A 13177-nucleotide genomic window follows, 5' to 3' on the forward strand; every position below is an offset into this window, starting at 1 on the left:
GTTTGGTGATGTCCATGGGTTCCAGACTTAAGGCAGTGATTGCCTCCAAAGGATTCGCAACAAAATATTGAAACTAAAAATTTTTTTTGGGTTTGGTTTATTTGTCCAATTACTTTTGACCTCCTAAAATGTGGAGTGTTTGTAAAGAAATGTGTACAATTCCTACAATTTCTATCAGATATTTTTGTTCAAACCTTCAAATTAAACGTTACAATCTGCACTTGAATTCTGTTGTAGAGGTTTCATTTCAAATCCAATGTGGTGGCATGCAGAGCCCAACTCGCGAAAATTGTGTCACTGTCCAAATATTTCTGGACCTAACTGTATGTGCATTGTATACATGTGTGTGTCCTATTTATGTGTACATATATGTGTATGTGTGTTAAGTATATATCTCTGTGTCCTCTATGTGTGTGTGCACATATGTGTGTGTTTGTGTGTAAGTGTTCAGTGTATACATGTGTGGGTATGTGTGGTGGTGTGTGTATTCATATGTGTGTGTTTGTGTGTGTGTATGTGCTCAGGGTATACATGCATGTGTATACATATATGTATGTAGCATACAGAGATAGAGTAAGCATGTCGTCAATCGCCCAACGAATGAGGAAAATGCTGCTCATTCATCCGGTGATTCGATTGTTTATGGCAGAACAAAAACCATTGTTCTCAATAGCACATAGCAAACTGCAGAAGTGCTGCTGATAACATTGTATGTATGGGGACAGATTGATCTATTATTGATCATTTTTTATTTCAGCCTTTGTAAACAGGCTGGGAAACAAGCACTGAAGGACTTGAATATTGTCAATTGCGCTGATTTACCAGTCTGAACTCTGCATGCAAATGCAACCTAAATGTTTGAGTGTGATGGAGCAATATGTGAGCATTTAGGGCCCTACTTTAAACTTTTGCCCAGGGACCTACTTTGTCTAAAACCAGCCCGGTCGATATGTGTAAAACTGACCAATATAAGTGTACTAATGTCAGATAACTCCTATATATGGAAGAATGTCCCAAGCTGTAAACGGACCCAGTCATGTCTGCTAATGTCCGAATATCGCTGGCCCAATAATTCATATATTCATGTGAACTCAGCCTGAGGCCCCCTTCACACGCACGTGAAAAAAAAGTACTGTTTTTTCACGGACGTATTAAAGGGGTGGTATGATCCCCGTGTGCCGTGTTTGTGGCACATGCGTGTTCTCCGTGTGTTATACGTAATAACACACGGAGAACGTAAAGTCCCGCCTTACCTGATTCTTCCGGAGCTGTGTGTGGTGCTGAATGACAGTGTCCGGCACAGGCCACGCCCCGCTGACGCTGCTTCTGTCCCCCAGTGAAGAAGATGCATTGTTCAAATTCACTGGGGGTCGGATGTAGGTGAAAGCTGCTGCAGAGACTGCAGGGCTGGTGGGGGTGAGTATGTGTTTTTTTTATTTTAAAAATGACACGTGTGTTTCTCCGGCGCGTGTCACGTGGGCCCACATCCACACTACATCCATGTGGTATGTGTGCGGGCCGCGTGACACCCGTCCTGCCGGAGAAAACGGACATGCCTCCGTATGGAGCACACGGGCACACGTCTGCTCCACACGGAGGCACGGGCCAATGGCTGAACACATGCGTGCACATAAACCCATTGATTTTAATGGGTTTACGTGTCCCTGTGTCTCTGGTACATGCGGGCACGGACCTAGCACGTACCGGAGACACATGCATGTGAAGAGGGCCTCAAATAGATACTTGTACCAATACTACAGCTATTGTGTCTTCATGGGGGCATTTGTTTTATTTGTCTCAAGATATACAACGTACATTTTTCAACGTACAGAATATTACCTGTTCTCATTACAACAGCTTTCACATATTCTGAAGACTTGGTCTGGATGACTTCAGTCCCACAAAACAGCACATGTCTCTTGTAATCATGCACACTGTGGACCTTCCATGGCTCCGTGTTGTCTGTATTTGGCAATGGAGTCTTAGTTACTGGGATACTTTCACCTTAAACAATGTAAAAAAGACACCGAAAGTGAACTATATTAATTTCCAATACTTTATACACATGTAATATATACAGTAAACCTATAAACGCTATTGAAATAACAGATAAATATAAAGACAACATTGGAAAATAGACGCTAAAAAACAAAACATACAGCAAACTGTGGGATCTGCTTGATCAATGAAGATATAGGTGTATTAATACTATTGATATGCAATCAGATTTCAGCCAACTCTTACCATCTTTCTAATGAACACAAAAGAACTATATGGTGCAAAAAGGATTATAAAACCACTTGTGACATAAAGTCAGAGGGAAAATGTCCTGCTGATCTAGTCCTTAGTCCTCTTTATACAGATGTGAATAAGGTGGGGGGGAGCGGACATCTGTCCCTGGAGTAGCCAGTAGGGGGGTGTCGACGGATGGCCTAATGCAACAGTCTGAGGTGTGACCTCGGCGGCTAAATATTGCTGCCCTCCATAGTGAGTCAGACATTCTCTGAGCTGGCTGTCAAGCTGACAGCCTGTTCAGAGATGGTGCAGAGTCTGCACCTGACTCCCAGGGATTAATTGTATTCACGTCTTTCAGGCAGGTAAATTTGAGTTCAAAGTATGGGGAGGAAGCATTGGGATGTGTACAGATAGAGTATGGTGAGTGATCGTGGATGAGTGGGGAGATAGTGAGGAGACAGTATGGCATGAGAAAAATGTGAAGGGGAACAGAATAAAGATTAGGTAGTGTGGGAGGGGCGGTATAAAGAAAAGGTAAAATGAGGGGGCCATAGCAAGCAAGGGGACAGTATGCCGAGGAGGGTGTGTGTGATGAGGGGGCACAGTATAGAGACTGGGCACTATAGGGGGGGACAGAGTGTAACACAACAATGTGAAGATAAGGCCCAGTATGGAAAAGAGAGAGCAGTGTGAAGGGCATGAACTATAAGAAGGACAAGGAGAGGTTATATTTTATGCAGGGAACACAGTGACGGGCAATAATTTATTCATGGACTTAGTGAAAGGTAGATATTTTTTATTTTGAAGTATTATAATGACACTGCTATTTTTAAGGGCATTGTGTTGAGATGTGCTGCAGAAGAGCAGAGAAGACTGCAGAAATCTGTGCATGTGAAAAGTAATCATGGTGTCTGGATAAGATGAAGAAAAGAAAGAGAACAACTCCAATCAAAGACAATGTCATCCATAAAAGGTACCTGGATGTACATGATTATTTGTGATACTGACTAATTTTCATCAGTATAGTGGTTCTTGCATGGTCCACAATCTGATGACTGATAACAATGGTAAGTAGATACCGAGAGTTGCTGCTAAGGACATACTGGGAGTTGTAGGTTCATGCAATACAAATGTATTTGGGTCTGACCTGACATTACAATTGATGTACCATGTACTAATGACTGTTTTTGTGATGTATTTGTCTACTCATAAAGGTTTTAACGCTCTGATTCTGTACTGATGGGAGTTATTTGGATGTATTTCTCTACTGCTCATAGTTTTGATGATGAACATTTGTACTCCTGGAGGTTATAAAGTTGTGTTTCTGTACTGGTGGTGATTCTGGTGAGGTATTTCTGTACTGATAGGGATTCTACTGAGGTATTTCGATACTGAAGTATTTCAATTCTGATGGAGGTTCTTCTGCACTGATGAGAGTTGAGATGCTGTGTTTTTTTGCGGCTTCTGGTGATGTACTCTTGTGCTGTTATTGGTTCTGATCATGTACACATGTAACAATCCATAACTTGTAAGATTACGTGATATATGTAAGATGGCACAACACTTTAACATAGCCAAGTTAAGGGTTACTATGTTCTTACATATGTTAGGAACTTTAAAGGGGTTGTCCAAATTTGTCATGGAGTGACTGCAGACTTCTGAATTCTCATAGTGCGCTCACTGCATGCTGTCAGGATTTTCTGGTGTCAGCGGTGAGAATGGGAGGTCACGAAACTGCAAGTATTCAATTTATGTACATGTGGTCACATGCCGACTAAACATGCGTGGAATGCTCAATGAAAATGAATTGAACGAGAACGGACACGTTTAGTTGGAATGTGGCCATAACTATACAAATTGCATATTTGTGCTCACATGATCCTCCACTCTTGCCACTGGCAAAGGAGAATCCTAAAAGTTTGCAATACGTGCGCTGTGAGATTTCAGAAGCCTGTAGTCACCTAGTCACTTAGAGTGACTACAGACTCATCACAAATCTGGACAAGCCCTTTAATTATAAAATTAAGCCCTGTTGCTTGCCCATTCCTAACAGCGTGTAATATACTCACTGTCAGGGTTCAACTCTGCTTGCTATTTCCAGTAGTGCTCACATGGCCACTTCACTCATATGTGATTTTCATACTTACAGTCATATGACAACTTGCTTTTCTTCCTATTTCTCTTAGTTTTTCTAAGGCTGCTTTCACAATACGTTTTTTAACATGCGTCATGAACGTTTTTTTAACGCAAAAACGGATCCAGTGCAAATGCATTTTCATTTCAATGCATTTGCAATGGACTCGCGTCAACATGCGTTCACCTGTGTTTGCGTCCGTTATAGTAAGAATCCAGCGACTTGCAGTTTTTAACTTTTGTCCAGTTTTTAACTTTGCGTCCAAATACTGCAAATTGCTGGATCCTGACTAAACAGCACGCAAACGCATGTGAACACTGGCATGCTGATAGACAAGATCCTGCTTGCTCTACTGAGCATGCCCAGAAACCAGCCTCGCGTGATCAGTCTCTCTCTCCCCCTCCCTCTCTCTCCTCTCTCCCCCGCCTGAGAGCGGAGGGCGCTCGTACCCAAGGTAAATATCGAGTAACCGCATGCTTAGTTACCCGATGTTTACCTTGGTTACGTGTGCAGGGAGCAGGCAGCCCTGCTCCTAGAAGCTGCAGATGCTCGTAACCAAGGTAAATATCGGGTATCCAAGCAATTTACCCGATGTTTACCTTGATTACGTGTGCAGGGAGCAGGCAGCCCTGCTCCTAGCACCTGCAGACGCTCGTAACCAAGGTAAATATTGGGTATCCAAGCAAGTTACCCGATGTTTACCTTGGTTACCAGCGTCCGCAGCTATAAGATGTCGGCTCCCAGTCAATTACGTTCAGTTCCCCTCACTCCCGATCACATGACTCCAATGCCCGCCCATAAACTTAAAGTGACAGGATCCTGCAAAATAACACATGCGTTTGCATGCGTTTTTCTTTGCAAAAACAGGATCCGCTTTTGCAGCAAAAAAAGTTCATGACGCATGCTAAAAAAACGTAGTGTGAAAGCAGACTAAGATTGAAAAAATTAGGAAGATCGGCTCATCGGCATATGACTGCAAGTATGCACATCGCATAAAGAATGATTGATCACATAATAACTGTTCAAACTATTTAGGGTGGGGGGTGCTGGAAAACCTAGACACACATTGGCTTTATGGAACCTCATCTAAGCACTACTATATAAAAAATGTTACCTGTAAGCATGCTTTCATTGACTATACATGCCCCACTGATCAGCAATGCATCACAAGGGAGAATGGAATTTCTTTCGACCACAATGACATCTCCTGGAGCCAAGTGACGGGATTCCTCATGGGTGACACCTGCAATAGATGTAATCCATGTAACACATTAGAAAAACCCAATTGGAGGCAAATAAGAATTCTAACTTTTTTTGTACACGGCTTTTGTACACGATTTACAATTATAATGGGAAAGGAAAAAATGGATCTAGCACCAGAGATTAAGTTTAAAAATAGAAAAAAAAAATTATAGAAACATTCAAAAAATGGCATCTCAAGATGTAACGGCAGCAGGCATACAGGACACCTTACGCGTTTCGGACAACACACATTAAAAAAAATGTCCTTGGGCATATACTGTATATGTGTTGTCCAAAACGCATAAGGTGTCCTGTATGCCTGATGCCGTTACATCTTGACATACCATTTTTTGAATGTTTCAATAAAATTTTCTTTTCTGTTTTTATACTTAATCTCTGCTGTTGGATCCATTTTTTCCTTTCCTGTTTAACGGCTTCACCAGACCAGGCTGGACTGAAGGCTTTCTGTGCACCATCTCTGAAGTCCTGGGGCACCCACTCTAGGTAAGCTGAAAACCTTTCTTTTACACATTACAATTATAATGCCAAGTTACTTATAAATCTAAAGGCAGGCAAAACCTATTATAGTAAAATTACTCCCAAGCATTATTGTCAGAGAATTCCTGCATCACTCTAATACTGGGAGACGGTGTGAAAACCTATCATATACATCAAATGACAGGGAAATAAAGGATTAGGCATACTGGATGTCCATGAACTGATGAACTCTTGGGTCAAGAGTTTAACAATAGTAGGTTGGTCAGCAGAAGTCGGTTTCAATGAGAATTTGGTAAGTTTGCAAAATTTTTAGTATAGCCTTACATCTATCTATATATATAATTGCCTTATTTTGTCTGTCTGTCTGTCTGTCTGTCTATCTGTCTGTCTGTCTTGCTCCAAAATTGTGTCCTTACGGTGACACAAAGCGGATTGGCCACTGGCCTCGCCATGGCCCCGCCCCCCGCACGGATTGGTCGCTCGCCCTGGCTCCCCCCCCACTGATTGGCCGGCCGCTCGCACAGGCTCCGCCCCCCACACGGATTGGCCTCTCGCCCCGGCACCCTGCACGTATTGGCAACTCGGCCACGCCCCGCCCCCCTCACGCAATGCACGCTCGCTCTGGCCCCGCCCCCCGCACGCATCCCCCGAACTGACACGGAGACACGACTACCAGGTGAGTACTGTACCCCCGGGAGCCCACACCAGCATACTCCGCCATCCCAGCCGACATAAACCCTCGCATTCCTGGGGTTTGCCGCCGTATGCTGGTGTGGGCTCCCGTGCGAGTGGGGGACGTGATGCGCTGGTAACCATGGTAGCATAGTTACCAGCGCATCAAGGTCCTGCAGCGGCGGAAAATACACACACGTACATACATAACAACACACACATACACACACACATATCAGATCACACTCACTCTCACTCTCACACACACCTCACACACACCTCACATCGCATCCACACACTCACAGCATCCGGAGATATCGCTTGCTTCTCGGCCGCGATACTGTGCTGTGAGCTTCCAGGACCTGCCGGAGGATCACATGGCCAGAAGCATGTGGTATCTCCGGATGTTGTGAGTATGAGCGCGTATGTGCAATATCGTCAATGTGTGTGTGCGTGAGTGTATGCGATCGGGTGTGCGTGTGAGTGTATGCGATCGGGTGTGCGTGTGAGTGTATGCGATCGGGTGTGTGTGAGTGTATGCGATCGGGTGTGTGTGAGTGCATGCGATCGGGTGTGTGTGTGAGTGTATGCGATCGGGTGTGTGTGAGTGTATGCGATCGGGTGGGTGTGAGTGTATGCGATCGGGTGGGTGTGAGTGTATGCGATCGGGTGGGTGTGAGTGTATGCGATCGGGTGTGTGTGTGTGTGTGTGAGTGTATGCGATCGGATCTGTGGGTGTCGGCAGAGGAGCACGGCGTGCTGGAGGAGGCTGGGAGGAGAGAGGCTGATCCTGGGGAAGGCTGGGAGGGGGAGGCTGATGCTGGGGGAGGCTGATGTTGGGGGAGGCTGGGAGGGTGTAGGCTGATGCTGGGGGAGGCTGATGCTGTGGGAGGCTGGGAGGAGAGAGGCTGATGCTGGGGGAGGCTGATGCTGGTGGTGGCTGGGATGGGGGAGGCTGATGCTGGGGGAGGCTGGAAGGAGAGAGGCTGATGCTGGGGGAGGCTGATGTTGGGGGAGGCTGGGAGGGTGTAGGCTGATGCTGGGGGAGGCTGGAAGGAGAGAGGCTGATGCTGGGGGAGGCTGGGAGGAGAGAGGCTAATGCTGGGGGAGGCTGGGAGTCGGAGGCTGATGCTGGGGGAGGCTGGGGGAGGCTGATGCTGGGGGAGGCTGGAAGGAGAGAGGCTGATGCTGGGGGAGGCTGATGCTGGGGGATTCTGGGAGGGGGAGGCTGATGCTCGGGGAGGTTGGGAGGAGGGAGGCTGGGAGGAGAGAGGCTGATGCTGGGGGAGGCTGGAAGGAGAGAGGTTAATGCTGGGGGAGGCTGATGCTGAGGGAGGCTAGGAGGTGGAGGCTGATGCTGGGGAAGGCTGGGAAGAGGGAGGCTGGGAGGAGAGAGGCTGATCCTGGGGAAGGGTGGGAGGAGGGAGGCTGGGAGGAGAGAGGCTGATGCTGGGGGAGGCTGATGCTGGGGGAGGCTGGAAGGAGAGAGGCTGATGCTGGGGGAGGCTGATGCTGGGGGAGGCTGGGAGGGGGAGGCTGGGAGGAGAGAGGCTGATGCTGGGGGAGGCTGGGAGGAGGGAGGCTGGGAGGGGAGAGGCTGAGAGAAGAGAGGCTGATTCTGGGGGAGGCTGAGGCTGGGAGGAGAGAGGCTGATGCTGGGGACAGAGAGGCTGATGCTGGGAGGAGAGAGGCTGATGCTGGGAGGAGAGAGGCTGATGCTGTTGCAGCATGGGGGATGGAGCACGATGGGGGGTGCGCAGCATGGGGGATGGAGCACGATGGGGAGTGCGCAGCATGGGGGATGGAGCACGTTTGGGAGTGCGCAGCATGGCAGATGGAGCACGTTTGGGAGTGCGCAGCATGGCGGATGGAGCATGATGGGGGGTGCGCAGCATGGGAGATGGAGCACGATGGGAGGTGCACACCTCCCCCCAACACACACACACACAACACACCACACACACTGGGAACCACAAACACCGCCCTACACAGACACCCACACACACAGACAACGCTGCACACACAACACCCAACACACAAACACCGCGGCATACATAAATATACGCACATACCACGCAACACACACATTGCACAAAACATACCTCCCCCCAAAACACACCACACCCACACAAAACGCGCAACACACACACACACAACGCTACAGACACACAGTGCTCCACAAACAACGCAACACACGCAACACACTTATAACACCGCTCTCACCCCCCGCCACACCCAGACAACACCCAGAACATGTACAGCGCCCTACACAAACACTTGGTAACTACACACAACAACATCTATATATATATAACAAAAATCATACATTAACTACACAATACGTAAATTCTAGAATACCCGATGCGTAGAATCGGGCCACCTTCTAGTATATATATATATATATATATATATATATATCATTCAGCTACTTGAGCCCTGCTGAGCCATGGAGGGGATCATGGTGCAGACTTGCGGTGAAGACCAAGATAAATCCAAAGGAGAAAGAAAGTCACACTCCAGATGATCACCATATCACTCCGTCTTTATTGCAGGGGAAACATGAAGGTACAAGCGGTGGGGAGGGTGAGACAAGCCATACAACGTCGGACCACGGCGTCCGGCGTTGTATGGCTTGTCTCACCCTCCCCACCGCTTGTACCTTCATGTTTCCCCTGCAATAATATGGTGATCATCTGGAGTGCGACTTTCTTTCTCCTTTGGATATATATATATATATATATATATATATATATATATATATATATATATATATATATATATATATCTATGTATGTGTGTGTGTGTGTGTGTGAATTATTTAAAAATAGTAACGTTGAAAATGTCATCTTGTTCCGCAAAAAACAAGTCACTTTATAGCTCAGTCAGCCCTCCAAAAAAGCTATAGCTCTCAGAATACAGGCATGCAAAAACATTTTTTTTTTCTCTATAAAATAATTTTTAGGGTGTAAAAGTGGCAAGTTATAAAAATGAATGTGATATTGCTGTAATAGTGCTGTCCTGAAGAATAAAACTGCCTTATCACTTTTAGGACACAGTGAACTGCATACAAAAAAAATATATATATTCCTGAATTGCTGTTTCTTCATGATTCTGTCTCAGAAATAGAAAGTGATCAAAAAATACTATATCCCAAAATGGAATCAATCAAAACTCCAGTTGTACAAACATAGAATAAAAACTCCAAGTCATCCTGCAAAGAACAAACCCTCACAAGACTATCAGCAGAAAAAAAATGATAGCTTTCAAAATTAAGAGATATAAACAACCTTTCATTAGTAAAAATGCGTTTTTTTTAACCTGATAGTAGCCAAACCTAAAAAAACTATATAAATCTGGTATTGCTGTAATCATACTCACCTGAGGAATAAAACCACCTTATCAATTATAGCATGTGGCAGATGGCGTAAAAAATAAATAAAACCAATTCTTCAACTGCTGTTGATTTGTTTATTCTGTCCCCAAAGATTGAAGTACAGGGCAGCTCACATTTATCCTGAGCTTTATGTTGAGTGCTTACACCGGGGATTATGTTGATCTGCAGAGGAAGTTACTTCTCATGTGGCCTGTGATCTGGCAGTGTCCATCTTTTTAGACATCCACAAAAGTTCGGTCATCAACCGCTTTATTTACCTTTGAAAAGACAGACACCGCAGAACAGAGGCAAATCGGAGTTCAGAGTAACTCTGCTGCCTCTTTATAGTGAATGGATCCATTAGATGTTTCACCTGAATCATGTATTTCGGAGCTGTAGATGGAAACCCTAATATAAGTGCTCAGAATAGAGCACAGGATAAATGTGAACTGGTACAAAATGTTCTGTATCCCAATTAGCTACGAAATAGCATTCAACTCAACCCCAAAAAACACGTCCCCACTCAGGTCCATCATCTCTTAACAAAAAAGTAGGGGGCTTCCATATTATTGGTAGCACAAAGGCTCTGGAAAAATGCTATGCCCTCCTCCCTTAAAAAATAAATCCAGCAAAATCCGAATGCCCCCCAAATTCTCCATCTCCAAATTCCTCCCTTCTGAGCACCAAAATGTGCCTAAACCACAATAAACATTCACATGTTTTGCATTATTGTAGTGAGGAGAGCCCACTTAATTTACCAGGTGCAGGTTTCCAGAAGCACGAGCTGGGCACAATATACGGACACTAAAATGTACTGCGCACAAGGACTTATGTGCAACTTTTTGGCTAGGGACCCACTTTGCGTTTTTACCTGCGTTTCTGCAGCGTTTTGAGAAACACCTTTTTCATGCCAAATGGCCTGCGTTTTGCGTTTCCATGATATTCTATGGATAAATGTGATTTCTAGACCCCACTTTGCGTTTTAAAACGCTGTGTTTAATTTGCATATTTTGTTTCAAAAACCATGAGTTCAAAGAAGCAGCATGTCAATTGTTTTTGCCATTTTGGGTGCGTTTTGCTAACATTGAAGTCAATGAGAAATGGCAAAAACCAAGATTCCTTCAAATTCCTGCGTTTTACCTGCTTTTTCAGTGCACAAAACATGCGTTTTGGACTACCAAAACACATGCTTTTTGAACATCAAAATAATGATTTCATATGTCCCTTTACACACACACACATAATCTGACAATTAAAATTAAGAAAAATATACTTTTATTGCTATTTTACCAATAAAATGTATATTACCGCTATAATTTCATGAAATACATCCATTTTAATTATTTTTTCCATTAATATAGATCTGATCTTTTTTTTCTCATTTTTTCAGTCTGTTTGACAGTTTCAACTTTATTTATCAGTGTATTGATGTTCAAAACGCATCTGTCAAAACGCAGGTGAAAAAGCATGCAAAAAGCGCTGAAAACGCATCTAAAACGCAGTAAATACGCATGAGTTTTAAGCGCAAAATTTCTGAAAAAGGCAACTTTGGTCAAATCAATTAAGCCCAAAACATGCGTTCAAAACTGCAAGTGGGTGAACGCAAAGTGGGTCCCTAGCCTTAATGTTGCAACATCACTACATTTGACTCCATGAGTGTTTTCCAAAAACTAAATTGTCACTACACTCATAAATTAACTCCCAGAGGGGTGTAAATTTTAAAATGTGGTCACAACAGGTTTTCTGTTATTCTGGCACTTAGGGGCTCTGCAAAAGGAGTCTGCAAACTATTCTAGGAAAATCTATGCTCCAAAAGTCAAATGGCACTCCTTCCCTCCAGAGCCCTGTGATGCAGCCAAACGGTACTCTACAGTCACATATGGGGTATTGCCACATTCAGGAGAAATTATTTACTATATTATGGGGCCTTTTTTTACCTATTCCTCTTGTTAAAATTGGACATCTGGGGTTAAAACAAAATTTTAGTGGTAAAAATATGATTATTTTGTTTTCACCGTCCAATGGTATAACATTTTGGGACATACATTTAGTGTCAATATGCTCCCTGCACTCCTAGATGAATGTATTGAGGGGTGCTGTTTGTAAAATCGAGTCACTTTTCGGGGATTTCTGTTGTTTTGACACCTCAGGGGCTCTGGAAATGTGACATGGCAATCGCAAACCATTCCAACTAAATCTGGACTCAAATATTGCTCTCCTTCTCTTCTTCACTTTGCACTGTGCCTCAAAAATAGTTTTTGATGACATATGGGGTAACAGTGTACTCAAGAGAAATTGCACAACAAATTGTATGGTGCATCTTCTCCTTTTATCCTTGTGAAAATAATTTGGGGTCAAAGCAGCATTTTTGTGGTAAAAATGTATTTGTTCATTTTCACAGTTTCTCTGCGCACAGTGAGATAAGGAGCTGCCGGAGGAAAGCATCAGCAGTCTGACATTGGACATGCCAGATCCTTCTGTTCCAGACATCATCTCTCAGGGAGATTCAGAAGATCCCAATCCATAGGCTGTTGGCCAATATTGGCAGGTTTGGTCAGCAAATGTGTATTAGAGAGGGCTGATAAAAATGTTTTCATCTACAACAAACAGTTCTTAACAACAATGAGGAACTGATACACAGTATTTCAGAAAGTTTAAAACATTTTAATGGATTATCCTTTTTTAAATAGGAACAAGAAGAGCCCTTCAAATGTCATAACCATAGTTGTTTTTTTACAGATATGGAAAACTGTAAACAGTTTAATATTTGTTAGCTATGCATAAGGCAAACAAATGTTGGTTTACCCACAGGATCACCCTATGGCACTAAGCTAAGGTAGGATATACAATAAGCTATTGTAAGCAAATGTCACATTTAGCTGCTTATACAAAATAACCCCACAATGATGAATGACGCTCTCCTTCTTTACCACCGCACCTGCAGGATTTTTATCTGAATACAAGTATATTTGTACTTCAACCAAAAGGCTAGCTTACCTAGCAATTATTGGATGGACACTGCA

At 44.1% G+C, this 13177-nt stretch overlaps 1 protein-coding gene across 1 annotated transcript in view; it reads right to left on the reverse strand.

Annotated features, from left to right (window-relative positions):
- The window catches only part of ATP13A4 (ATPase 13A4), a 185717-nt gene that overhangs the window by 87160 nt on the left and 85380 nt on the right, over nucleotides 1–13177 (reverse strand). Inside the window, exons 9-10 of the mRNA XM_075340497.1 lie at nucleotides 5484–5612; nucleotides 1840–2004 (exon numbers count right to left, since the gene is read on the reverse strand). Coding sequence (XP_075196612.1) covers nucleotides 1840–2004; nucleotides 5484–5612 — 294 coding nt within the window. The remainder of the gene's footprint in view (nucleotides 1–1839; nucleotides 2005–5483; nucleotides 5613–13177) is intronic.

The sequence above is a fragment of the Anomaloglossus baeobatrachus genome, chromosome 3 (genome assembly GCF_048569485.1).
Source record: "Anomaloglossus baeobatrachus isolate aAnoBae1 chromosome 3, aAnoBae1.hap1, whole genome shotgun sequence".
NCBI lineage: Eukaryota > Metazoa > Chordata > Amphibia > Anura > Aromobatidae > Anomaloglossus > Anomaloglossus baeobatrachus.